The following is a 25,351-nucleotide window of genomic DNA, read 5'->3' on the forward strand; positions in this document are numbered from 1 at the left end:
GGACGCACAGGGGGACAGGGAGGCAGCCAGAGGTCAGAGCCACTCCAGGGTCCTCAGGTTCCCAGACACTTCCAGGCGGGGCCGGGACCAGAAACAGACGTCACCGGTGCTGATCCCTTTTGCTGGTCCCTGAGCCACACCTCCTGAGGCCCCAAAAGGGGCCCAACCAACAAGGGGCTGAGGGTCCAGGCAGAGCCTCCCGCTCCAGGCATGAAGCCTTGGGCAATTTCTGAACATTCGAGCAGGTCCACCTTTCAAAGATCATTACTGCCCTACAGAATGACTTCTGGTGTGAGCATAGTACTGTGGTGATGTTCGGGGATTTTCTTTTGCTTTGTCGTAGTGGTGGTGTTTACCAGGTACCCATTCAGGCAGCAGTTCTTGAAGTGTGGTCCCTGGCTGAGCATGGTGGCTCACGCCTGTAATCCCAGCACTTTGGAAGGCCAAGATGGGAGGATCACTTGAGCCCAGCAGTTCAACAGCCTGAGCAACATAGCAAGATCTCATCTCTACAACAAAATTTTTTTACAATAGCCAGGCATGGTGGCGTGTACTTGTAGTCCCAGCTACTTGGGAGGCTGAGGCAGGAGGATTGCTTGGGCCCAGGAGGTCGAGGCTGCAGTGAGCTGTGATCACACCACTACACTCCAGGCTGCACAACAGAGCAAGACCCTATCCCCCCCAGAAACAAAAGGTGGTCCCTGACACTCAGCCTGCTACATCCACCCAGAGACCCCAGAGCATCTTCCCACACAGCCACCCCTACAGGGAACACCCCTGCACCAGGGAGTGTGACATTTGCCCCGTGCACCCTTTCCTCCCCCCGCAGCCCTATCTCGGCCAGAAGGCAGGCTTCGCTACAGACAAGGTGGGCCTGGCAGGAAACCCAGTGTCCTCTTCAATGGGAAGCTCCACGCCCAGGATGCTCACACATCCCCCGCTGCACTCAGACACTCAGGGGCTGGGGCCTGGTGATCTGTGTTTTAGCGAGCCCTCCAGCGTCCGGACTCCAATGCACCATGAAGAGCCATGGCTGTATTAGAGACACTGATGGATGAGGCAATGTCTGGCATGAGCCCCGGAACAACGTGGAAAAGGGGGAACTGTATGGAGGCACGTGCAGAAGGCAGGACTTGGTATCTCCTCGGCAAGTTACAGGGCGCATGACCATCACACCGGTCTATTTTTATGTATGTTTTAATTTTTTTTTTTTAAAAGACGGTCTCGCTCTGTCACCCTGGCTGGAGTGCACTGGCGCAGTCCTAGCTCACTGTAGCCTTGAACTCCTGGGCTCAAACCATCCTCCTGCCTCAGCCTCCTTGTAGCTGGGACCACAGCAGCTTCCGTCACTACACTCAGCTAATTTTTTTATTTTTTGTAGGGGTCTCACTATGTTGCCCAGGCTGGTCTGAAACTCCTGGCCTCAAGCAATTCTCCTATTTCAACCTCCCAAAGAGCTGGGATTACGAACGTGAGACACTGCACCCAGCCCTTGAAATTTTTCATAAGTTTTTTTTAATTCACTCAAAATTTCTTATACACCCCATCCTCCCCACCCCCACTAAAAAAAACACAGACTAGATCTTATCTCTTCTTGAACTAGATGCCACAAACTGGGCCCATGGGCCAGATTTGACCAGTAGATGGGTTTTGGATCACAAGATATTTCAAAATATTTGAATCTGTCAACAGTATCTTAAACCAGCAGGTAAATTCCAGCCTTTTGGCTTCTTTTGGGAACCTGCGTGATGTCCAGCTCCAGACCTGCATGCCACGTGGCCCAGCCTGCTGGAGCAGAGCAGCAGCCGCTTCACAGATGGGGTATGCCCTCCAGCTTGCAACAGACCCCACCACTCCCTATGACCTCATGCCAGGGCCCTTCCCCTATGTATGTTCCTGCAGAGTTTGCAATCCCTGTCCTATAGTAACACATGATGAGAACGCGGCATTCCTTCATTCATTCACTCAATCATTCATTCATGAGTGATTTAGCTGCCTGAGCACCTAAAGTGGGCAATCAGTGCTACAGGGGTAAAGTTAATCCAACAGGATTCCTGCCCTTGTGGACTGAGCAGCAAGTGGGGAAAAGGACATGCAAGTCACAAGTGACTCAGGTACACAGTAGGAAGAGCTCAGGGACATCATACATATTCACTGGCACGCACTGACAAGCACCAGAGTTCTCGCGCGTGCATCACTGGCCAGAGTGTCCGTCAATACATCCACCTCGGAGAGCCACTGGGCAAACTCTACCGAGGCAGAGCACGATGTCCTGAACTGCTGAAGGCGTCTGGAAACCACCACCTCCCGTCTCTCAGGAAGCACAACAGTAAACATCTGCATTAGAGAAGCCACTGGAGGCAAGTTTTATGCTGTTTCTAGCTCAAAGCATCCCATCTAAAGCAACGCTTTCATTTATTTAAACCTAACAATTAGGCCGGGTGTGGTGGCTCACACCTGTAATCCCAGGACTTTGGAAGGCCAAGGCAGGAGGATCGCTTGAGCCCAGGAGGTCGAGTGAGCCCCATCTCTACAAAATATTTTTTAAAATTTGCCAAATGTGGGCCTGGCGTGGTGGCTCACACCTGTAATCCCAGCACTTTGGGAGGCCGAGGCGGGCAGATCACAAGGTCAGGAGATCAAGACCATGCTGGCTAACACGGTGAAACCCCTGTCTCTACTAAAAATACCAAAAAAATTAGCTGGGTTTGGTGACGGGCGCCTGTAGTTCCAGTTACTCGGGAGGCTAAGGCAGGAGAATGGCGTGAACCTGGGAGGCGGAGCTTGCAGTGAGCCGAGATCACACCACTGCACTCCAGCCTGGGCGACAGAGTGAGACTCTGTCTCAAAAAAAAAAATTTGCCAAGTGTGGTAGTGTATGCCTGTAGACCCAGGTACGTGGAAGGCTGAGGCAGGAGGATCCCTTGAGCCCAGGAGATCGAGGCTGCAGTGAGCCATGATCGTGCCACTGTACTCCAGCCTGGGTGACAGAGCAAGACCCTGTCTCAAAATAAAATGAAATAAAATAAAATAGAATAAAGCTAACAATTCATCTGTGAGGCAGGTAGTTATTCTCCATTTTACTGATGAAGAAGGTGAAGTACAGGGAGATTAAACCACTTGCTTACCCAAGAGCACAAACCTGATAGTGGCACAGTCTCGACCTCGGGTCTGACACCAAAGCCTGGGCACTGCCTTGGTAAAGGCCCAGCGCAGGCGTGGCAATAAGGAGCTTGGAACAGCGAAGAGAATGCTGGAAGGTGCACACAGTCCTGGTCCCCGGGCACAGAGACGAATCAAGCACAACCTCTCCTTCCTCACCAAATCAGGGCCTCGTCCTGCTCCCCAGTTGCACCTCCGTGATGGGAACTCCAGGCAGCCCACCTCTACTTGCTTTTTCGGACAAGAACAGTTTCCACCAGGGCTGATCCCAGCCCCACTGTTTCCACACAAGTCAGATAGCGAATATGCCTTCTTTCAAACACCCCAACCTCAATAAAGCTGGCTGTTTTCAAGCAAAAGCATTATTCCTGTCTATTCTTAGCAAGGTTTCAACAAGCTACGGCCTGTGGACCAAAGCCAGCCTGATGTCTATTTCTACTCACCCCACAAGCTAACAATCGTTTTACCTTTTGAAATGGAAAGAAGGGAAAGAAAGGAAAGAAAGAAAAGAAAGAAAGAAAGTCAGCCAGCCGGGTGCAGTGCTGCACGCCTGTAATCCCAGCACTTTGGGAGACCAAGGTGGGAGGATCACTTGAGGCCAGGAGTTCAAGACCAGCCTGGGCAACATAGTGAGGGCCCCCCACACACACGCGCCCACCAATCTAAAAAAAAAAAAAAAATTAGCCAGGCATGGTGGCACATGCCTGTTGTCCCAGCTACTCAGGAGAGTAAGGTTGGAGGATAACAAGCCCTGGAGGTCTAGGCTGCAGTGAGCCATGATGGTGCCCTTGCACCCCAGCCTGGGTGACACAGTGAGACCCTGTCTCCAAAAAATATATTAAAAATAAAGAAATAAATAATTGAAAGAAAAATGCCATTTCATGACATGTGAAAGTTATATGAAATTCACATTTCAGTGTTCATAAACGCGGTGGCACTGGCCCACAGCAGCCACTTTGACTTGTATCTGTATCATCAATGGCAGCCTCAGCAATATAGCAGCAGGGCTGAGCAGCTGAGACACAACCCGTGCAGCCTGCAGAGCTGAACATATTGACTATCTGTCTCTGTACAGAAAAGCACGCCAACCCCAGCCTACACCACACAGAAATTCAGGAAGGGCCGTCCCTTGCCAGGCCAGCTTCATGGGTAAAGCCGGATCTGGCCATCAGGGAGAGGGCCAGGGCTGCAGACCTAGTTCTGGCCTCCGCTCAGTCAGCCCCTCCCACCCGGTCCCCTGATGTGCCACACAGAGACGTGAGTGCCTCCCCATCCTCCCCGGTAACAGTGCAGAGAGAATGAGATGACCTAGGACATGTGCCTGTTGTAAAGAGGGCACCCGGGTGTAAACATGCCTCAGTGAACTATTGTTACAGGAGCCTCCCTGAGCTCACCACTGGCTCCAGTTCAAGAACACATCATGAAGCCAGCCAAGGTCTTGTAAAATAGGGCAACGGTGGTTTGGGCCTGGAGGAATCAGAATCTCAGAGCTGCCTGCTTCAAAGGCTAAGTCTCTTGCAACAGGCTCAGCATGTTGGAATTCCACCCTGGCCAACAAGCTGGTGGGCCGTCTGGTCTACCATCTACAAACCAATAGCCCAATCCATTCAAGCAGGAGGGGCCGGTACCATTTCTCCCTCCAGGTTAAACCTGCCACAGTTCTTTTTTAATTTTAATTGGGGTAAACATAAAATTTACCAGCTTAGCCTTTTTTTTTTTTTTTTTTTTTTTTTTTGAGATGGAGTCTCACTCTGTCACCCAGGCTGAAGTGTAGTGGTGCGATCTCGGCTCACTGCAACCTCTGCCTCCCAGGTTCATGCAATTCTCTGCCTCAGCCTCCCGAGTAGCTGGGATTACAGGCGTCCACCACCATGCCAGGCTAATTTTTGTATTTTTAGTAGAGATGGGGTTTCACCATCTTGGCCAGGCTGGTCTTGAACTCCTGACCTCATGATACACCCACCTCAGGCTCCAAAAATGCTGGGATTACAGGCTTGAGCCACCGCACGCCTAGCCTAACTTAGCCATTTTTAAGCGTACAGTTCAGTGGTATTAAGGACATTTGCAATGTTGTGCAATCATCAACAACATCCATCCAAAGAACTCTTTCATCTTGCAAAACTGAAACCCTGTACCCACTGAATAAGAGCTCCCCACCCCCTCTCCCCCCAGCCCCTAGCACCCACCATTCTCCTTCCTATCTCTGTGAATCTGGCTACTCTAGGGAGCTCATGCAAATGTAATCGTACGGTATTTGTCCTGTCGTGGCTGGTTTATTTCATTCGCATAACTTCCTCAAGGCCCATGCATGTTGCAGCATGCATCAGAACATCCTTCCTTTTGCAGGCTGAATCCTATTCCAACGTGTGGATGGGCCCCAGCTCATTACACCCACCAGTGGACACTCGGGTTGCTCCCACCATTTGGTCATCGTGAACAGCACTGCAATCAACACGGTGGCCAGATTCCTCTTCAAGTTCCCACTTTCCATTTCTTTAATACATAGAAGTGGGGTTGCCCCACCATATGGTAATTCTATGTTAAATTTTGGGGGGCCTCCACACAGCAGCTGCACCATTCTACATTCCTGCCAGCAGCACACATGGGCCCTGATTTCTCCGCACCCTCACCAATACGTGAGATTTTCTGTTTTCTCAAGTGGCCATCCTAACAGGTATGAGTGTGTCTCACTGATTCTCATTTCCCCAACGATGAGCAAGTGCCGCTGAGCACAATTCCATGTCCCCGTTGGCTATCTGCGTGTCTTTTTTTTTTTTTTTTTTTTTTTTTTGAGACAGAGTCTCGCTGTCTCCCCCAGGCTAGAGTGCAGTGGCAAGATCTTGGCTCACTGCAACCTCCGCCTCCCGGGTCCAAATAATTCTCCTGCCTCAGCCTCCTGAGTAGCTGGGACTACAGGTGTCCGTCACCACACCTGGCTAATGTTTGTATTTTTAGTAGAAACAGGGTTTCACCATCTTGGTCAGGCTTGTCTCGAACTCCTGAGCTTGTGATCCACCCACCTCGGCCTCCCACAGTGCTGGGATTACAGGTGTGAGCCACGTGCCCAGCCGTCTGCATGTCTTCTTTGCAAGTGCTTGGCCGGTGTTTTAATGGGGTTGTCTGGCTTTTGTTGTTGAGTTGTCCTAGCATGATTTTAGGACCAGAGTTAAGGCCCAAACTCCATCTGCTCTCAACCTCCCTCCCCCGATCTTCTCATCTTAGAAAACTGCTCTACCATCTACCACGCTCCTCAAAAGGGAAGTCTAAGAACCACCCTTGATTCCTCTTCTTCCCTCGCACCCCAGTCCACTGACCAAACTTGTTGACTCTCCCTGAAAAAAGAAGAAAAACTCGAATCTGTTTCCTTCTTTCCATTTTGAAAACTATCCCCACCCTGGCTCAAATCACCATCCTCTCTGCCTCCCCACTTCCAGCCTGGCCCCCAACACCCCCTTCTCCCGAGAGCAGCCAGAGGGCTCTTCAAGACTGAGTCAGGCCAGGTATGGTGGTTCACACCTGTAATCCCAGCCCTTTGGGAGGCCGGGGCAGGTGCATCACCTGAGGTCAGGAGTTCAAGACCAGCCTGCCCAACATGGTGAAACCCTATCTCTACTAAAAATACAAAAATTAGCCGGGTATGGTGGCACGCACCTGTAATCCCAACTACTCGGGAGGCTGAGGCAGGAGAACTGCTTGAACTCGGGAGGTGGAAGTTGCAGTGAGCTGAGACAGTGCCACTGCACTCCAGCTTGGGCGACAGAGCAAGACTCTGTCTCCAAAAAAAAAAAGACTGAGTCAGATCATGGCTCTTCCCTGCTTAGAACCCTCCAAAGAATTGAAAACCAAATCTGAACTCCTCCAGGTGTCCTACAAGGCCCCGCATGCCTGTCCCCTCTCACCCCCTCCACTCACTTCTCCCAACCCCACTGGCCTGCTCCCTCTTCCTCCCACACAGCGGGCTCCTTCCCACCTCCGGTCTTTACACCTGCGGGCTCCTTCCCACCTCTGGGCTCCTTCCCACCTCCGGTCTTTACACCTGCGTGCTCTCTGCTGGCTGCTCTCCAGCTCATATAGCCCCTCCTCTGAGAGGCCCTCCTGACCCCCACGTCAGAAGGAGTCCCCTCCCCTGCCATTGCTCCATGTCAGCTCACCTGCCTTGTCCCCTTCCTAGCTCTTCTCGCCACCCTAGCCCTTCCATGTGCTTCTCCGTGGCCCGTCCCTCCTGCTAAAGCGTAGCTGCTGCGAGCAGGACCAGGTCTCTTTTGTCCACTGCTGTAGCTCCAACACTTGGCACAAGGCCTGGCCTACAATTCACAAGCAGTAAACATGGGCCGAAAGGATGAGTACCCTGCCCTGCCACGTCAGCCCTGTGGGTCCCTCCTCATCCTCCCGCAGTCCTATGTGTCCCATTCGGCTGGTTCATAAACAGCTGCCCGGAGCGGATTCTCCACTGGGTTTTGTCCCATCTGTAAAATGAGGGTTGTAAATGTGTCCAAACAGCCGGGGATGAATGCAAAGCGCTCCATGCCCCGTGTCACTCCCAGCCAGGAGCAAAAGGGCACCATGCCAGTGTTGCATCTGGCCCAGGCAGTCACCTGTCCAGGGGAAACAGGCCTCTAAGGCTCCAATGGCCTCATGCACTGGGGTTCATCATCAACACAAGCTGAGAAAGCCCCAGGAAAGCTGGAGACGCTGCTGGAAATGCAAAGCTGCTCATTCTTCCATCTGTCCCAGCTAAGGGGGTTCAAGGAAGCTCTTCCCCACACACCTCCCAGGGTGGAAGGGGACCTCCTGTCTCAGCGGGGCTCTGTCCCTGGCCCCTGTCTCTTCTCCCTGCCCCCACCAAGGACACTGATGCCCAGGCCTGCTGGCAGCTCCATCACACTTATCTGCACTCCCAGGCCACAGATCACAGGTGTCAGGGCCAGAGGGAGCATGGAGGTCACATCAACCCTGACTCTGGTGTCTTGCAGGAGAAGGGGGAGAGGGTTGTCTGCCCCAAGGACAGACTCTGCCCCACAGCCACGGCTCCCACCAGCATCGCCTGCCCGTCCCAGCACAGCCGCCTCCTGCCCCCTGCCTCCCCAGGTCAGCATGGGATCGTCCCCGCTGGTTCAAGGCTCCCTTGGCACACCACACACCACCATCATCACCACTACAAACGCTGCATGGCTCTCTCTACCAGCACCACTCCCTGAACCCTCATGACAGCTCAGCAAAGTAGATGTTAATGCTATCCCACCTTACAGATGGGGAAACTGAGACTCGGGAAGGCTAGGGCACTGCCCGAACCCACAACAATCTGGGAGGTCGACACTAACATCATCAACATTACAGATGGAGAAATTGAGGCTCAGAGAAGAGCCTCAATTTCTTGAAATCTGAACCCCTTGAAGATGCCCTCCTGATCACCCTATCCAAAGGGTTCCCTCACCAGCAGTCCCTTGATATCAACTCCGGCCAGCATCACAGTGGCTTAATGGGTAAGCTATTGTCTGGGGTCATGAAAATCTGTGAACACTAATCCTGCCTTACAGATGGGGAAACCGAGGCTCAATGTGGTTAGGGTACTGCCAGAAACAATGGCTAGAATCTGGACCGGTTTTCTTTTTTTTTGAGGCAGAGTCTCGCTCTGTCACCCAGGCTGGAGTGCAGTAGCCCGATCTCAGCTCACTACAACCTCTGCCTCTCAGGTTCAAGCAATTCTCCTGCCTCAGCTTCCCAAGTAGCTGGGATTACAGGTGAGTGCCACATGTAATCGCCCAGCTGGTTTTTGTATTTTTAGCAGAGACACGGTTTCACCACATTGGTCAGGCTGGTCTCAAACTCCTGACCTCAAGCAATCCACCTGTCTCAGCCTCCCAAAGTACTGGGATTACAGGTGTGAGCCACCACGCCCAGACCGGGTCTGTTTTCTTACCCCCCACTCTATACTGCCGTGTACACTGAGATAATAATCACAGTAATAAGTGGTATTTTTCATTCTTGTCATTATTACCTCACTTGACAAGGTAGAAAGCCCAAGTGCTGTGACAGGTGAGGAAACTGAAGCAAGAGGTTTATAACAGGCCTAAGGCCTTAAGTGGCCTCTGAACGCCACGGGACACCTGATGGCCCAGATTCCCTCTGTGAACTCCTCCATCACCCAGGACCTCAGATGGCCTCTAGGAACTTACTCCAAATTTACACACACACAAAGGCTGGCAATGAACGTCACCGATGTCCCTAACACGGCCACCTCACCACCCATGATGGCAGCTGAGTCGGCCCCAGGCGGCATCGACGCACGTCCCATCCACCAACCCACCTGCCCCTGCAGCAGCAGCTCTTGAAGCAAGGGCCCCCGCTAGCCCCATTTTACAAGGAGGGAGCCAAGGCACAGAGAAGCCCGCTCACTTGCCCACAACCACACGGCTGGAGAGCACCATGCAGAGGAGGACGAGCTCAGCTCAGGGACAGCACCACCGACAGCTGCCACACAGCTCTCCCAACCGTCACCAGAGCCTCAACATCTAGATTTGGATGTAAAATCCGCCCCTCTGGTTTTTTGGGGGGTTTTTTGTTTGTTTGTTTGTTTGTTTGTTTTGTTTTTGTCGCCCAGGCTGGAGTGCAGTGGCGTGATCTTGGCTCACCGTAACCTCCGCCTACCAGGTTCAAGCGATTCTCCTGCCTCAGTCTCCCGAGTAGCTGCGATTACAGGTGCCCACCACCATGCCCGGCTAATTTTTGTAGTTTTTAGGAGAGATGGGGTTTCACCATGTTGGCCAGGCTGGTCTTGAACTCCCGACCTCAAGTAATCCACCCGCCTCAGCCTCCCAAAGTGCTGGGATTACAGGCGTGAGCCACTGTGCTTGGCCAAAATCTGCCGATCTTTAATGCTGGCAAACAATTTAGGTTTTCTTAGCAGCGGCATGGGGCAAACAAAACACATTGCCAGCCAGGCCTGGGCCCATGGGCAGCCAGGGTACAGTGCCCGGATGGTAGCAGGGAACACAGATTCTGATGGAGATATGGCTTCCCTCCATCACCTGCTGTGTGACCTCCGCCAGGTATCTTAACCTCTCTGAGCCTGTGTGGTGTCTGGCACACAGCGAGTACTTGATCAATGCCAGCTATTGTTAACACCATCCTTCCTGTAACGGGTTGAATGGTGGTCCCCAAAGATATGGCCGCTTGGAATCTGTGAATGTAACCAAAAAAGGGGGTTTTCTGCAGATGTTATAATTAAGTTAAAGGTCTAGAGATCAGGCTGTCCTGGATTAGTGTAGGTCCTAAATCCAATGACAAAAATGTCCTTATAAGAGATGACACACAGTGACTCAGGAGGCTGAAGTACAAGGACCACTTGAGCCCAGGGGGTCGAGGCTGCAGTGAGCTGTGATCACGCCACTGCACTCCAGCCTGGGCAACAGAGTGAGATTCCCCTCTCTAAAAATATAAAACAAAAGAGAGAGAGAGAAAGAAGACACAGAGGAGAAGGCCAGGTGATGATGGAGGCAGAATTTGGAGTGATACAGCCACAAACCACAAAACAGCTAGAGTCACAGAAGCTGGAAGAGACAAGGAGAGAGCCTCCCCTACACCCTCTGGAGGCAGTGTGTTCCCAGTGACGCCTTGATTCCAGACTGCTGGCCTCCGGGACTGCAGGAGAATCCATGCCTGATATCTGAAGCCACCACGTCAGCGGTCATCTGTTACAGCAGCCCAGGAAGCTCATCCACCCCGAGAAAGCCCTGAACCACATGAGGGTGTTTCCAGCACAGCAAGGTCTTACTGGAAAGGACCCCCGGACCCCAATGTTCTAGAGGTGTGCCCCACAACCCCACGGGCCCCTCTTCACTGCTCTGGCCTTTGGGAAACACAGTCCTGTCCTTTGCAGGCTCCTATTTGCAAAGCCCGCTGGGAGACAGAGGCCCAGGGCTGGGATGAGGATGGGTTCTGTGTGGGAACGAGAGATGCCAAGATCCACCTAGGTGCCCCAGCCAAGAAGCAGAAAAGCATGGGAATCGTGCGCCCATGTGGGGCGTGTGCCAGGGACGGGAAGGATACGGGTGTGGGTCCCCCTCTGTGGACGCAAACACGTTTATTGCAGGAAGGAAAAACAAGGAACTGTTAACCCAAGTCACCTCTGGAGCAAAGACCAGCTGGGCCCAGGGGAGCAGTGGCGTGCTGTGATCTTTCCAGAAGGCTGACTCTTTTTCATACACTTTCAATTTGTTTGATCATATCCCTATTTTACCTTCCTTATTTTTAATGCCAGCCAGGGCTTTCTGGGTAAGAGCTGGGCACACCCAGTGAGAGGCAACGTGACCATCCACAGCTGCTCTCCTTGGCCTCCAGTTTGTTTTGTTTGTGTCTTACTTTCTGTGGAGATGGGGGGTCTTGAACTCCTGGCCTCAGGCGATCCTCCCACCTCTGCCTCACTGAGTGCTGGGATTACAGGCATGAGCCCCTGCACCTGGCCTCGACCTCTGGTTTGTGAGATGGAAGAAGTTGGCCCCATGTGCAGAGGTGGAAATCGGCTTTCAGGAGAAAAGTGAGTTGCCACAGGACCCAAGTAGTAGGACCTGGATTTGAGCCCAGAGTTCTGCAGATCTGAGGACTGGGCACCCGCACACACAGTGCTGGCCAGAAGCATGTACCCCCCCAAATTCATTCCCACGTAGAGCCTCAGAATGTGGCCTTATTTAAAAATAGGGTCTCTGCAGATGTTACCAAGTTAAGATCGCAAGATGAGGTCATCCCGGATTGAGGAAGGGCCCTACATCCACGCTGGAGGCCCTACATCCACGCTGCGGGCCCTACATCCACGCTGCGGGCCCTACATCCACGCTGGAGGCCCTACATCCACGCTGCGGGCCCTACATCCACGCTGCGGGCCCTACATCCACGCTGCGGGCCCTACATCCACGCTGCGGGCCCTACATCCATGCTGGAGGCCCTCCAAGCCCAAGCTGGGGGGTCTAGCCCCAGCGTGCTCTGTGACCCTCCAACAAGGCCCTCAAAATCTCTGAGCCTCAGACCTCCACCTGAGGACTTACGAAAGGAAGAAGACCCAAATTCGCACCTAAAAAAAGCACATGAGAACAATGCTGCACCACGTACAACCACCCACTGGGACCCCAGACATTCCCGAAGGCTAAAGCGTCTCAGGTGCTGGAGAGGCTGTGAGAGCTGGGACGGTGAACAGCAGTGGCCCTTCTGGAAGGCATCTTGGGTGAAACTATCTCCCCCTTGCCCTACAGCAATTCCACTCCTGCGCATCCCCAGGAAATTCTGCAAAAGCACAAGGCAGCAGGGTCCAGCATATTTACCATTTGTGGAGGCAGGAGTCAGACGTAACCAAGGTACCCCCGTCACTAAGGGAATAAACACAACAGGATGAATATTAATTGGGGGTCCAGGCAGCAGCGGGAAGCAATACATGCACAGGAACACGGACAGATTTTAAACAGGGCAGCACAAGGAATGTTGGCACGAGTTACCGTGCGTGGCATGGAGAAGCCACCCTCTCCTCAGACAGGAATAGCCATGTGAGGGGGGCCTCCCTGTGCCACCCCCAGCTCAAAGCACTTCCACCTTTAGCTCCCTCAGTCCTCACTGAATCCTATAGGAAGGCATGGTTTTAGCCCATTTTATAGGTACCCTACTATTATGAGCTGAACTGTGTTCCCCCAAAATTCCCACGTCGCAGCCCTAACCCTCGGTGCATCAGAATGTGACTGTATTGTGGGGGGCAGGGCCTTTAAATCGGTGATTACGTTAAAATGAGGCCAGTGGGGTGAGCCCTAATCCAATCTGACTGACGCCCTTAGAAGAGGAGATTAGGACACGTAGAGAGCCGTTAGGGATGTGCGCACACAGGGAGAAGGTGGCGTCTACGAGGCTGGGAGAGGGGTCTCCAGAGAAGCCAGCCCTACCGACATGTTGATCTTAGACTTCCAGCCTCAGAACTGCACAGGAATACACGGTCTTTCGCACATGCACCTGTTATGGACCTTTCTTCCTTCCTTCCTTCCTTCCTCCCTTCCTCTCTCTTTTTCTTTTCTTTCTTTCTTTTCTTTCTCTCTTTTCTTCCTTTCTTTTCTTTCTTTCTTTTCTTTTTTTTTTTTTTGAGACAGAGTCCTACTCTGTCGCCCAGACTGGAGTGCAGTGGCACAATCTCGGCTCACTGCAACCTCCACCTCCCATGCAGACTCAGACACCCACCAGAGACCAGAGACTTGAGGAGCCTGGCCATGGTCACACAGCAGCAGGAGGCAGGGCCGGGATCTGGACCCACCCCTGGAGGCTCTGGAATCTGTGCTATCGCCCAGGACAGCACGAGGTCCAAGGACACGCTCAGGTTTACAGACACAGCGACACAGAGGGCAGGCACAGGGGCAGGGAGGACTGAAGAGCGAGAGGGGTGAGGGGAAGGAGGGGATAAAAGGAGACCACTGAAAGCAGAGGCCAAGCGAGTTCCTAAAATGTGCGCTCCCAGCAGTACCACTCCCAGCAGCCACCAGCCCAGATGCCCATCCACAGAGGTGCGGAAAAGCAACATGCAGTCCATTCGCACCGTGGAGCCCTGCTCAGCCACAAAAAGGAACGCAGCACTCCACATGCCACACCACGATGAACCCCAAAAACGTGACGCTAAGCAGAAGAAGTCGGGCACTTAAGGCCACACATCACATGATTTCATTTATAAAAAATGTCCAGGGCTGGGCACGGTGGCTCAGGTCTGTAATCCCAACACTTTGGGACAGAGGCGGGTAGATCACCTGAGGTCAGGAGTTCGAGACCAGCCTGGCCAACATGATAAAACCCCTGTCTCTACTAAAAATACAAAAAAAAGTTAGCCGGGTGTGGTGGCGGGCACCTGTAATCCCAGCTACGCGGGAGGCTGAGGCAGGAGAATCGCTTGAACCCGGGAGGCCGGAGGTTGCAGTGAGCCGAGATTGCGCCACTGCACTCCAGCCTGGGCGACAGAGCAGGACTCTGTTGAAAGAAAGAGAGAAAGAGAGAGAGAGAGAGAGAGAGAGAAAGAAAGAGAAGAAAGAGAAGAAAGAGAAAGAAAGAAAGAGAGAAAGAGAGAAAGAAAGAGAGAAAAGAAAGATCCATAACAGGTGCATCTATAGAGACAGAAAGAAAATGAGTGGTTGCCAGGGGCTGGGGAGCTGCAAGGAGCGGAGAATGGGCAATTCTACTTGGGAGGGATGGAAATGTTTTGAAACTAGGTAGAAGTGGTGGTTTCACTGAATTGTTCAATTTACAAGGATTAATTATATGTTATGTGAATTTCACCTCAATAAATTGTTAAATGAAAAACAAGTGATGGGATTGGAAACTGCTGCAACCACTTTGGACAACAGCTTGGCCCTTCTCCATGCAGGTGAAGACATGCACGCCATGACCAGCCCCTCTACTCCGAACGTCGGGCCCTAGAGGGATTCAGGCACATGTCCCTTGCAGGCAGGGACACGAGTGTGTCATAACCCAGAAGTGGACACAGTCACCGGCATCGGGGTTAAAACAGATGAACTGGCTGGGTACGGTGGCTCATGCCTGTAATCCCAGCTCTTTGGGAGGCCGAGGCAGGCAGATCATGAGGTCAAGAGGTTGAGACCATCCTGGCCAATATGAAACCCTATCTCTACTAAAAATACAAAAATTAGCTGGGCATGGTGGTGCATGCCTATAATCCTAGGTACTTGGGAGGCTGAGGCAGGAGAATTGCTTGAACCTGGGAGGCAGAGGTGGGAGTGAGCAGAGATCGCACCACTGCACTCCAGCCTGGCCACAGAGCAAGACTCCATCTCAAAAAAAAAAAAAACAGACAGATGAACTGTGACACTGGCTTCTTCCGATTAGCATCATGAACTGTGATATGACATGGCCATGAAAATGGAGTGCAGCTTATCACAACAATGTGGATGGATCCCACAAATACAGTATGAAGTAACACCAGCAAGACTAAATCAAACAAAAATACAGAGAGTATGCTTGCATTCAAGTAAAGTCCAAAACCAGACCAAACTAATCCCGGTGTTTAGGGATGGGTATGAGGGAGTGACACTATCAAAAGCAAAGCAAGCCGGGACCAAACACAGTTTCTTCTGCAGGGGCTTCAGGGCAGATGAGCTTTCACTCTTTTTCACGTGGGGTGATCGCACGCATGTTCATCTTAGTTACGTATTTGATTGCATGTGTCTTACACTTTCCTCAAAGTGAGCAATATTTCACAAAAAACAGAAATCAAAGACTCTGGGTGGAAAGTGCAAAGCGAGGGTTGCAGCAGGTGGAGTCCAGGAGCCTGGGAACAGAGAGTAGAAGGAAATCCCAAGGACAGGGGAGACTTGGCTGTTCCCAGAGCTGCCAAGGGATCCTGGCTGCAATGGGCTCTCAGCCAAGTAAGGTCAGCATGATCTCCACCTGCCTGCAGGAGGCCAGACAGGCCCAAGATGATCCGGCACAAGAATTTCCACAGGGCTCTGAGGTCTGGGCATCTGGGCTGGTGGCTGCCGGGAGGCCCAGGTAGGGACAGGCAAAAGAGGAAAAGCCCCCACCTGCCACTCCATCCAGCCTCCCGTTTCCACCTGACCAGCCGTAAGACCCCAGGGTTTCCACAGTCTTTCTGGCCCAGGGGAAGAGGCAGGGATCAGATCCGCCATCCCTTCCCATGTGACGGCACCAGGGTGGGCATAGGCTGGCCGAAGGCCACTGAAGGATGGACGCATCACTGCTCAAAGGCAAGGAACGAGAGCCAGGAATTTTAGAAAGCAGGTGGAGGAAGGGGCCGGGGGGAATCGCAGGCTTCTTCAACCCAGGAGGTTCAAACTCGCACTGTAACTGCCAGGCTGGGAGCTGGCGGAGGGTCCAGACACCCACCCCAGCTCATCAGAAACACTCTGCTCCAAACTGATTCACACAATGAGGCTTCTGTGTGGGAGACTGTGGGAAGAACACGTGCGCGCCTGAGAAAGCAATCAGACAAATCCAAATCAAGAGCCGTCCTGCCAAAAGCACCCGCCTGGCCCCTTTACAGATGCCAGTGTCCCGAAAGACCGAGCAAAAAGAAAAGGGCTGGAGAGCAGGTCTGGATCAAAGAGGAAAAACACATAAGGCAACCAGATGCAGGATGCAACCCTGGATTCAAAATTATTATTATTTTTTTTTTGAGACGGAGACTCACTCTGTTGCCCAGGCTGGAGTGCAGTGGTGTGATCTTGGCTCACTGCAACCTCCCGCCTCCTGGGTTCAAGCGATTCTCCTGCCTCAGCCTCCCAAGTAGCTGGGACTACAGGTGCGCACCACTATGCCCAGCTAATTTTTGTATTTTTAGTAGAGACAGGGTTTCACCATGTTGGCCAGGATGGTCTCAATCTCTTGACCTTGTGATCCACCCGCCTCAGCCTCCCAAAGTGTTATGATTACAGGCATGAGCCACCATGCCCGGCCAATTCAAAATTTTTTCATGAACAACTACCACAAAAAGTGTTATTGGGACCGTATGGGAATCTGAACGCAGACTGAGTGTCAGATTAAAGGTGTGGATCCTCGTGGCCTTCCTGAGTAGGGTCATGGTCTGCGGTCATGGAGAAGGAAGTCCTTGTCCTCAGAATGCACCCAAAAGGCTCAGAAACGAGAGAGAGAGAGAGAGAGAGAGAACGTACATGCAGCAACTTGTACTTTTCTTGCCATTTTTACAAAATAAAATTTTTGAAAATAGAACCTCGGGTGATGGGGTGGTGAAAGAACACACTGGGCTGCTTTATTTTAAAAGCTGGTGCCTCCCTCATGAGAACGGCAGAACGAGCCGGGGTACATCCGCACCGTGGAACGTTTCCAGGCATCTAGAGAATCAGAGCGTGATCATCACCAGAAAATCCCGGCTGACTGAGGAAAACATGGACAAGCGATGACAGCGTGAGAAACCCACGGCACAGCAAAGCGTGCAGAGTATGGTCCCATTTCAGCAAACTGCTGACAGATGGATCCCTCTCTATGTCTGTGTCTATCAGGTTAAGATGTGGGAAACAGCAAGCCCTTACGTGACACGTGCCAAGCTGCTATTCGAAGTATCTGACATGAGCCAATTCTGCCACCTTAAAAGCCCTATGTAGTTTATTAACTTCATTTTACAGAAAAGTAAAAAAGGCACAGAGAGGGTGAGTCACTTGGCTGAGGCACCCAACTGGGAAGTGGCCAAGCCAGGATTTGAACCTGGGCTGCCTGCCTCCAAAGTCCATACACTGGGGTCCACCTGAGCTGCTGGAAGCTGAAGCCCTGCCAAAGGCTGGAGAGAAGCCTGGGACTGATGCTGGGACACACTGCAGGGTACACCTGGTGGCTACGATTCCAGATCCACTCCTCCGCAGCTGCATCTGGGCAGCTCATCCCTCCCACCCCTACCTCATCCTCTCTCTGCCCACGGCACACCCCTGCAGCCTCTCACCTCGGGTGGACAAAGCCTGAACTTTGGCACACCAGTCCTGACATCTCTCCCACTTTTTAAAAAACGCCTCGTCCCAGTCCTGCCGCCAGGATGTGAACAGGCAGGGGTATCAATGGCACCCTGGGAACTTCCTGTCTGAAGGACATTCATTAATGACTTCCTCCTGCACCCACCCAGGCCCCTTCCACCCCTGCTGCCCGGGCCCTCCTGGCCTCCATCCAGCTAGCCTGGGACAGTCAGCCCCACCCAGCACTCGCTGCTAACTATCTCCGTGGCCTTGAGTATCCTACAGAATTTGGTTCCCAAAAGAAAAATAAAAGATGGAACTGAGCTTCGGAACCCAAGTCAGTCCAGATCTAACACTCTGACAGCTGATGAAACTTTCCCCATTAAAGCGATTAGCCCAGGTACAGTGACTCATGAGTGTAATCCCGGCACTTTGTAAGACCAAGGTGGGAGGATTGCTTAAGGCCAGGAGTTCAAGGCCAGCCTGGGCAACATAGCAAGACTCCTGTCTCTACAAAAAATTTAAAAATTAGCTGGGCATGATGCACACCTGTAGTCCCAGTTACTCAGGAGGCCAAGGTAGGAGGATCGATTGAGCCTGAGTAGTTGAAGCTGCAATGAGCTGTAATCATATCACTGCATTCCAGCTTGGGTGACAGAGTGAGACCCTGTCTCAAAAAATCTAAATAAATAAATAATAAAGGCCGGGCACTGTGGCATATGCCTATAATTCCAGCACTTTGGGAGGCCAAAGTGGGTGGATCATTTGAGGTCAAGAGTTCCAGACTAGCCTGGCCAACCTGGCAAAACCCCGCCTCTACTAAAAATACAAAAATTAGCCAGGCGTGGTGGAGGGCACCTCTAATCCCAACTACTCAGGAGGATGAGGCAGGAGAATCTCTTAAACCCGGGAGGTGGAGGTTGCTGTGAACCAAGATCATGCCACTACACTCCAGCCCAGGTGACAGACCGAGATCATGTCTCAAAAAAAATAAATAAGTAGGCCAGGCGTGGTGGCTCACACCTGTGATCCCAGCACTTTGGGAAGTCAAGGCGGGCGGATCACCTGAGGTCAGGAGTTCGAGACCGGCATGGCCAACATGGAGAAACCCCGTCTCTACTAAAAATACAAAATTAGCTGGGCATAGTGGTGCATGCCTGTAATCCCAGCTACTTGGGAGGCTGAGGCAGGAGAATCGCTTGAACCTGGGAGGCAAAGGTTGCAGTGAGCTGAGATCGCACCACTGCACTCCAGCCTGGGCAACAAGAGAGAAACTCCGTCTCAAAATAAACAAATAAATAAATAATAAATAAACAACTAGTAAGCTACTACCTCCTCAAGAGGCCTTGGTAAACAAAATAATCAGCCAAACAAAATAATCTCTAATACTGTAACAGCCAAAGACAGTGAAAGGCAATGCGGGGATGAAGTGGGAAGCTACTTGGGGGCAAAGGAGCCCAGCCCCACTTTTGCTGCCTATGGCTCTCTCATCTCCCTGCCAACGGCCCCTCCTTTTTACCTTTAGGGAACCACCCCACTCCTACATGAGTCTGTATGGACAAGAACAACTTCCCTCCCTGGCTCCAAATGGCCAGGCGACCCAAGGCTGACCAATCACAGCAGTCCATTACTCGAGCCACAGCAATTGGTCCAAGGATGCACATGTGATCCCAGCCCAGCCAATCACAGCCAATGAGCATTGACAGCATAACCTGTCCCAGTCACTGAGAAAATTATTTAATTCTCCTTCAATATCCCTCAGGAAGGTTCCCTTCCAGGAGCTTCTGGGAATTCCAAAGCAGTCAGTTTCTCCGTGACGTGGTGCAGATGCCATTTATTTTCTAAGCATCCGAGGAAGCCACTGGCAAGTGAGACTGAGACGTACATACAAAAACATAGGAATCTAATTCCAGAATCGCATCCAGCCTGTCCGGATGCCCTGTCACGGGACTCAGGAGGAACAGCAGGGTCACAAGAAACTCACTCCCTACATTGACACTAACCAAGTCTACTTACGAGGGTCACTGCTGTTTTCCTTTTTTTAAATTGAGTGCATGTAGATGGTTTTGCATAAATGGCATGCTTATGGGCCACACCTCCACATTCCTGCACAGAGCGAAATCACCAGCAAAATGGACCTCGGTCTCCTGACTCAGCCTCGCACAGTCCTGCTAATGAGAACAAAGTGAAACATAAAGGACTCCATTCCTTTTTTTTTTTTTTTTTTTTTGAGATGGAATCTCGCTGTCACCCAGGCTAGAGTGCAGTGGCGCAATCTCAGCTCACTGCAACCTCCACCTCCCGAGTTCAAGCAGTCCTCTGCCTCAGCCTCCCAAGTAGCTGGGACTACAGGTGTGTGCCACCATGCCCAGCTAATTTTTGTGTTTTTAGTAGAGATGAGGTTTCACCATGTTGGCCAGGCTGGTCTCGAACTCCTGATCTCAAGTGATCCACCCACCTCAGCCTCCTAGAGTGCTGGGATTACAGGCATGACACCGCGCCTGGCCCATAAATGGTTCCATTCTAAATAATGAACCTCGGTTTAAATGCTCAGGGAGAGAAACACTCCCAACCCCAGCCCCATCCAAGAGACTTGATGGGACCAAGATGCCAACAGGAGGATCCCTGCTTCCTCTTGGAGGCAGGAGGTGGCCCCAGAAACAGCCTCCACGCTTCCTGTGGCCCCTCCACCAGGACAGGTGCTGTCTCTTTATCCACCATCCACAGACAGCCTTGATGACATCTTTATACCCCCATATCCCTTCCTTCTGGCCACTCCACCTTCATGCTGGGGCAGGAAAGGGGTCAATCAGAAGCCACCAAAGCTCAGACAGGGAAACACCCCAGCACTGGAACCAGGCAGAAGTCACCGAAATCCAGATGGAGTGTGTTAAGACTCAGGCCTAGGCCGGGCGCGGTGGCTCAAGCCTGTAATCCCAGCACTTTGGGAGGCCGAGACGGGCGGATCACGAGGTCAGGAGATCGAGACCATCCTGGCTAACACGGTGAAACCCCGTCTCTACTAAAAAATACAAAAAACTAGCCGGGCGCGGTGGCGGGCGCCTGTAGTCCCAGCTACTCAGGAGGCTGAGGCAGGAGAATGGCGTGAACCCGGGAGGCGGAGCTTGCAGTGAGCTGAGATCCGGCCACTGCACTCCAGCCTGGGCGGCAGAGCGAGACTCCGTCTCAAAAAAAAAAAAAAAAAAAAAAAAAAAAAAAAGACTCAGGCCTACAATCTGTGGAGGCATCCCAGCGATCCAGGCTTCGGGATGCTCCCCAGGGCATATGACCTCGCTTACCCTTGGCTACAGCCCGAGGAGGGAGGCCCGGGGAAACAAACCCGGCAGGGTTATGCAACTCACCCACAGCCCCAGAGATAGGCAGTGCAAGAGCCACTGCTAAACTCAGGGAACCTGGCTCCAAAGTCCACGCTGTGGAGGACCCCCACAGGGGCCTCTCTCTGCCTTAGCCCAAGGTCCTACCCTAAGCAGTCCTCTGACATGGACAAAGGTCTCCAACTATGGAATGCAGCCATGAACGAGACAGATATAGTCTCTGTCCTCATGGAACTCACACAAGTGGATGAGATACTTTCAGAGACTGTTAAGGGCTCAGAAGGGAATAGCATGGAGTGGTTATAACACAGATGGCACAAGCCAGGCACGGTGGCTCACGCCTGTAATCCCAGCACTTTGGGAAGCTGAGACAGATGGATCACCTGAAGTCAGGAGTTCGAGACCAGCTTGACTAACACGGTGAGACCTCATCTCTACTAAAAATACAATATTAGCTGGGCATGGTGGCGCATGCCTGTAATCCCAGCTACTCAAGAGGCAAAGCTGGAGAGTCGCTTGAACCAGGGAGGAGGAGGTTGCAGTGAGCCAAGATGGGGCCATTGCCCTCCAGCTTAAAAACCACACAGATGGCACAGACAGTGGACGTGGGGGGCAACTGTCCATTGAGTGTGGTGGGCAGTCAGGGGGTGTCTTCTTCAAAAGGTTACATTTAAGCTTCAAAAGTTTACGTTTAAACATAAAAGAGGAACCAAGCATAAGAGCCAGGGGGACAAAAAGACGGTCCAGGCAAAAGAAAAAGCAAGTCCAAAAGCCCTGAGCCAGGACAGCGCGTGACATGTTGGAGGAAAAGGAAGGCCTGTGAGGTTGCAGTGGGGTGAGAATGCTGAGTTGAGATGGGCAGGGCCCGTGAAAATGAGGCCTACAGCTTTGATACCAAATGCAGGAAGATTTTATTCAGCTTCGTGAAATGATCCGATTTGCATAGGGTTTGTTTTGTTTTGTTTTGTTTTGTTTTGGAGATGGAGTCTTGCTCTGTCTCCCAGGCTGGAGTGCAATGGTGCAATCTCGGCTCACTGCAACCCCTGCGTAGCTGGAATTACAGGCACATGCCACCATGCCTGGCTAATTTTTGTATTTTTAGTAGAGACGAGGTTTCACCATGTTGGCCAGGCTGGTCTTGAACTCCTGACCTCAGGTGATCCACCCACTTCGGCCTCCCTAAGTTCTGGGATTACAGGCATGAGCCACTGTGCCTGGCCCATTTTGCATGTTTTAAAGAGCATCCTGGCTTTGATGGGGAGAAGTGACAACAGTGTGGTATGAATCAGCAGAGCAAACAGCCCCATGAGGACACTCCAGCACCCACTGGGAAATGATGGTGGCAGCTCAGTCTGGGGCGATGGCTGTGGCAGGTGGAGGAGTAGGTCCCATCCCCCTGCACAGGACCACAACCTGCGACTGGTCACGAACCATCCTTTGAAACAACCCTTGTCTTTTAAACATCCTTTCAATAAATATTTGAGAACCTGAGATTATGTGCTAGGCATCGTTCCAGGGGCTTCAGTCATGGCAACAAACAACACAAAGCTCCCTGCTCTCAAGGTCCGACATTCTCATGGGGAGAAATAGACAATAAACAATCAACATGAGACACAGGGAAGTTCCAGGGTATCTCAGTGGCTGACAGGGCCACAGAGAAGCAGAGCGAGTAAGAAGGGCTGGGAGCACAGGGGGATGAGGGGGAATCTGCATGATGCACAAACAGAGTTGGGGGGGTCTCCATGAGCAAGTCAGAGCTGAACAGAGACCTACAGGAGATGAGAGGGCTTGTGTCACGAGAGAGCTAAGGCGATTGGACCGGTGGGGCTGAGGAATGGCCAGGAGGCCATTGTGCAAGGGAAAAGGGAATGGGGACGTTGCCAGAAAAGTGGCAGGGGTGGATTGCACAGGTCCTGGGCTAGGTTAGGACCTGGCTGTGACTCCTAGGGGATGGGTCTGGCCATGTCAGGGCTTTGAGCGGAGGAGGTAAGTTAAGTGCAGTTTTGATGGGCTCCTGTGGCTGTTTATTGAGAAACCCCACTGGGGAGCAACGGTGAACACAGAGAGGCCAGTGAGGAGGCGGATGCAGGAATCCAGGGGAAAGGTGATGGTGCCTTGGACCAGAGGTGATGGCGCCTCGGGCGTGGTAAGAAGTGGTTGGAATCTGGGTATATTTAGATGAAGCCATAAAACTTTCTGAAGCGTTCGTTGAAGGAAGTGGAGAGAACAGTCAAGGCTGAGTGCAAGATGTTGGCCCAGGCAACTGGAAGATGAGGGGGGAGGCTCCTGATGGAGTGGGAAGCTGGTGGGAGCCACAGGTGTGGCCGGGGGTGATGAGGAGCCAGCCGGGGCAAGCGTGAGCTGCCTTTGACCCCAAGTTGAGATATGGATGCCATTGGATGCTCAGGGGTGGGATTCAGGGGAAAGGTCTGGGCCCAGGGATACCAATTTGGGAGTAGTCAGGACAAGAGATGCCATTCAGACGCGAGGCTGGAGGAGCTCACCCCAAGGATGAGGGATGAGGACGCACAGAAAGGATGCCCAGGGCTCCACCAGTAGGAGGCAGGAGGCCAAGGAAATGAGGAGGCATCAGCAGGCAAGACGAGAGCAGCCAGGAAGGCAGGAGGAAAACCCAGATAATGGAGATTTAAAGAGCCTCAAGGGTCCTTCTAGAAGCTTCCAGAGAAGGTGGAAGGAACTTCACGCAAAATGTCAGGAAGCGAACAAGGTCAGGCCCCTCCTGTTCCTTCCCCCTCCCCAGCACAGGCAATCAGTGAACAGGAAGAAACAATGGAGTGGAGGGAAAGAAAACAAGAAAATTAAGATGGCCATGCCTTGGGCCACGAGGCTTCCTGGAACCCTGGGCCTGGGGAGCTTCTGAGCAGGCAGAGTGGCTCCATATCTCACCCAGGCTTTGGGAGGAAAATCGCCGGACACCTGCAGGGAGCCAGCCCCTGGGCCGTTTAAGGGGGCCAGCGGAGCCCAAAGTCACATTCAAACAGGGGGAGGGAGACGAGGTGAATAAAAGGGATTCTCTTTTTGTTTTGTGTTTTTGATTTTTGACCAAGCCCTAGTATTGAATTCTCCGCACAATTAATGTGTTTGTGGTATCAGAGCTGCCAGCACCTCCCGGAGCAGAAGGCCTGCACGGAACACTCCTCCACAGACTCCTCCAGGCCCAAGACGTAAACCACAAACTCTCTGGGCTCAGCCTCGGGGGGAGTGGCTATGGCCTCAGGGGCCTCTCTTCTGCTGACCACAGGCATGGAATCACCCTCTGGACACTAAGGAACCTCCATGCAGGACCCACGGATGACAGTGCCAACGAGCCCGCAGCAAATCGCCATTGGGACCAAGACTCATCCAGGAAAAACACCTTCATGGAGCAAGCCCTCCACACGGGGGGACTCACTTCCATCGCATTTGCTAGAAACCGAAAGCCAGGGTAAGGCGAATCCAGGTGGCTGAGCTTCACCACGTTCTAATTAATCAGGGTGCGTCTCCCGGTGGAGGTACAGCAAGTACCGGCCATTCCAGGAAGGGACAGGGAATATTTCCTGGAAACCCCGGGTGCCGGGCCTGGCCCTGGAAAGGCCAGACAACAGCAGGACACATCAACATGTATGTGCAGACATCGACACACACGGACACGCATAAACACATGTGTTCATGTGTGTCCGTGTGCGTGTACAGACACGCCATGTGCGCCTGCGTCAACACATGTGGGCACATACCAACACAGGTGTCTGCACACACATCATGTGGTCACACATCAAGGCAGGTGTGTGCATGCCTACACAGGTGTGTGTCACTGTTTTCACCATTAACACATATGTACACGCACCAACCCACGTGTGTGCAAACACACACTCATGAAGACAGGGAGAGGCAAATCTACCAGGAGCAAATCAACTAGACTCAGGCAAACTAAAAATAGCCCCTGTTTTTCAGCCGTCGCCAGGGAGTAAGTTGAAGTTGTCTCTCACATGCCAGGAGTAGGAAGTTCAATGGCAGGAAAGAGGAAGAAAAACAAAACAGAACTGGCACACACCTGTGATCCGAGCTCTCCTCTGAGGAGCCACCTCCCCACCCGTGACCAGTGATCAGTTCGAGGGCTTTGTCCCATGCGTCCAGACATGGGGGTCCTACAGGAAACGCCCGGTAGCTAGAGACACCGGACCTCCCTCCCTGGTTCCACTGGGGGGCTGATAAAGGCACAGAGCGGACCGCCCCTGCAGGACGGGTGGGAGTCCAGCCCCCAGGGTCACTGGGAGCCCTGGGCTAGGAAGAGATGGCCTCCCCGGGAGCCTCACTTGGTGCCTGTGATTGAAGAACACGTCCCTGGTCTCAGACTCCCCCCAGAAGGGAGAGGCCAGGGTGCACTCTGCACCAGCAATGTTTGGCGGG

General features: G+C 52.4%; 2 protein-coding genes across 7 annotated transcripts in view; one reads left to right on the forward strand and one right to left on the reverse strand.

Moving 5' to 3' along the window:
• TMEM132B (transmembrane protein 132B) overlaps positions 1–25,351 on the forward strand; it is a 1,306,862-nt gene that overhangs the window by 474,876 nt on the left and 806,635 nt on the right. The window lies entirely within an intron of this gene.
• Positions 1–25,351, reverse strand: part of SCARB1 (scavenger receptor class B member 1) — an 88,782-nt gene that overhangs the window by 56,635 nt on the left and 6,796 nt on the right. Inside the window, exon 2 of one of the 6 annotated variants that reach the window (XM_050748010.1) lies at positions 12,477–12,521. The exons of the other annotated variants lie outside the window; for them this stretch is intronic. Coding sequence (XP_050603967.1) covers positions 12,477–12,479 — 3 coding nt within the window. The 5' untranslated portion in view covers positions 12,480–12,521. The remainder of the gene's footprint in view (positions 1–12,476; positions 12,522–25,351) is intronic. 6 annotated transcript variants of the gene reach the window in all.

Source organism: Macaca thibetana, chromosome 11, assembly GCF_024542745.1.
Source record: "Macaca thibetana thibetana isolate TM-01 chromosome 11, ASM2454274v1, whole genome shotgun sequence".
NCBI lineage: Eukaryota > Metazoa > Chordata > Mammalia > Primates > Cercopithecidae > Macaca > Macaca thibetana.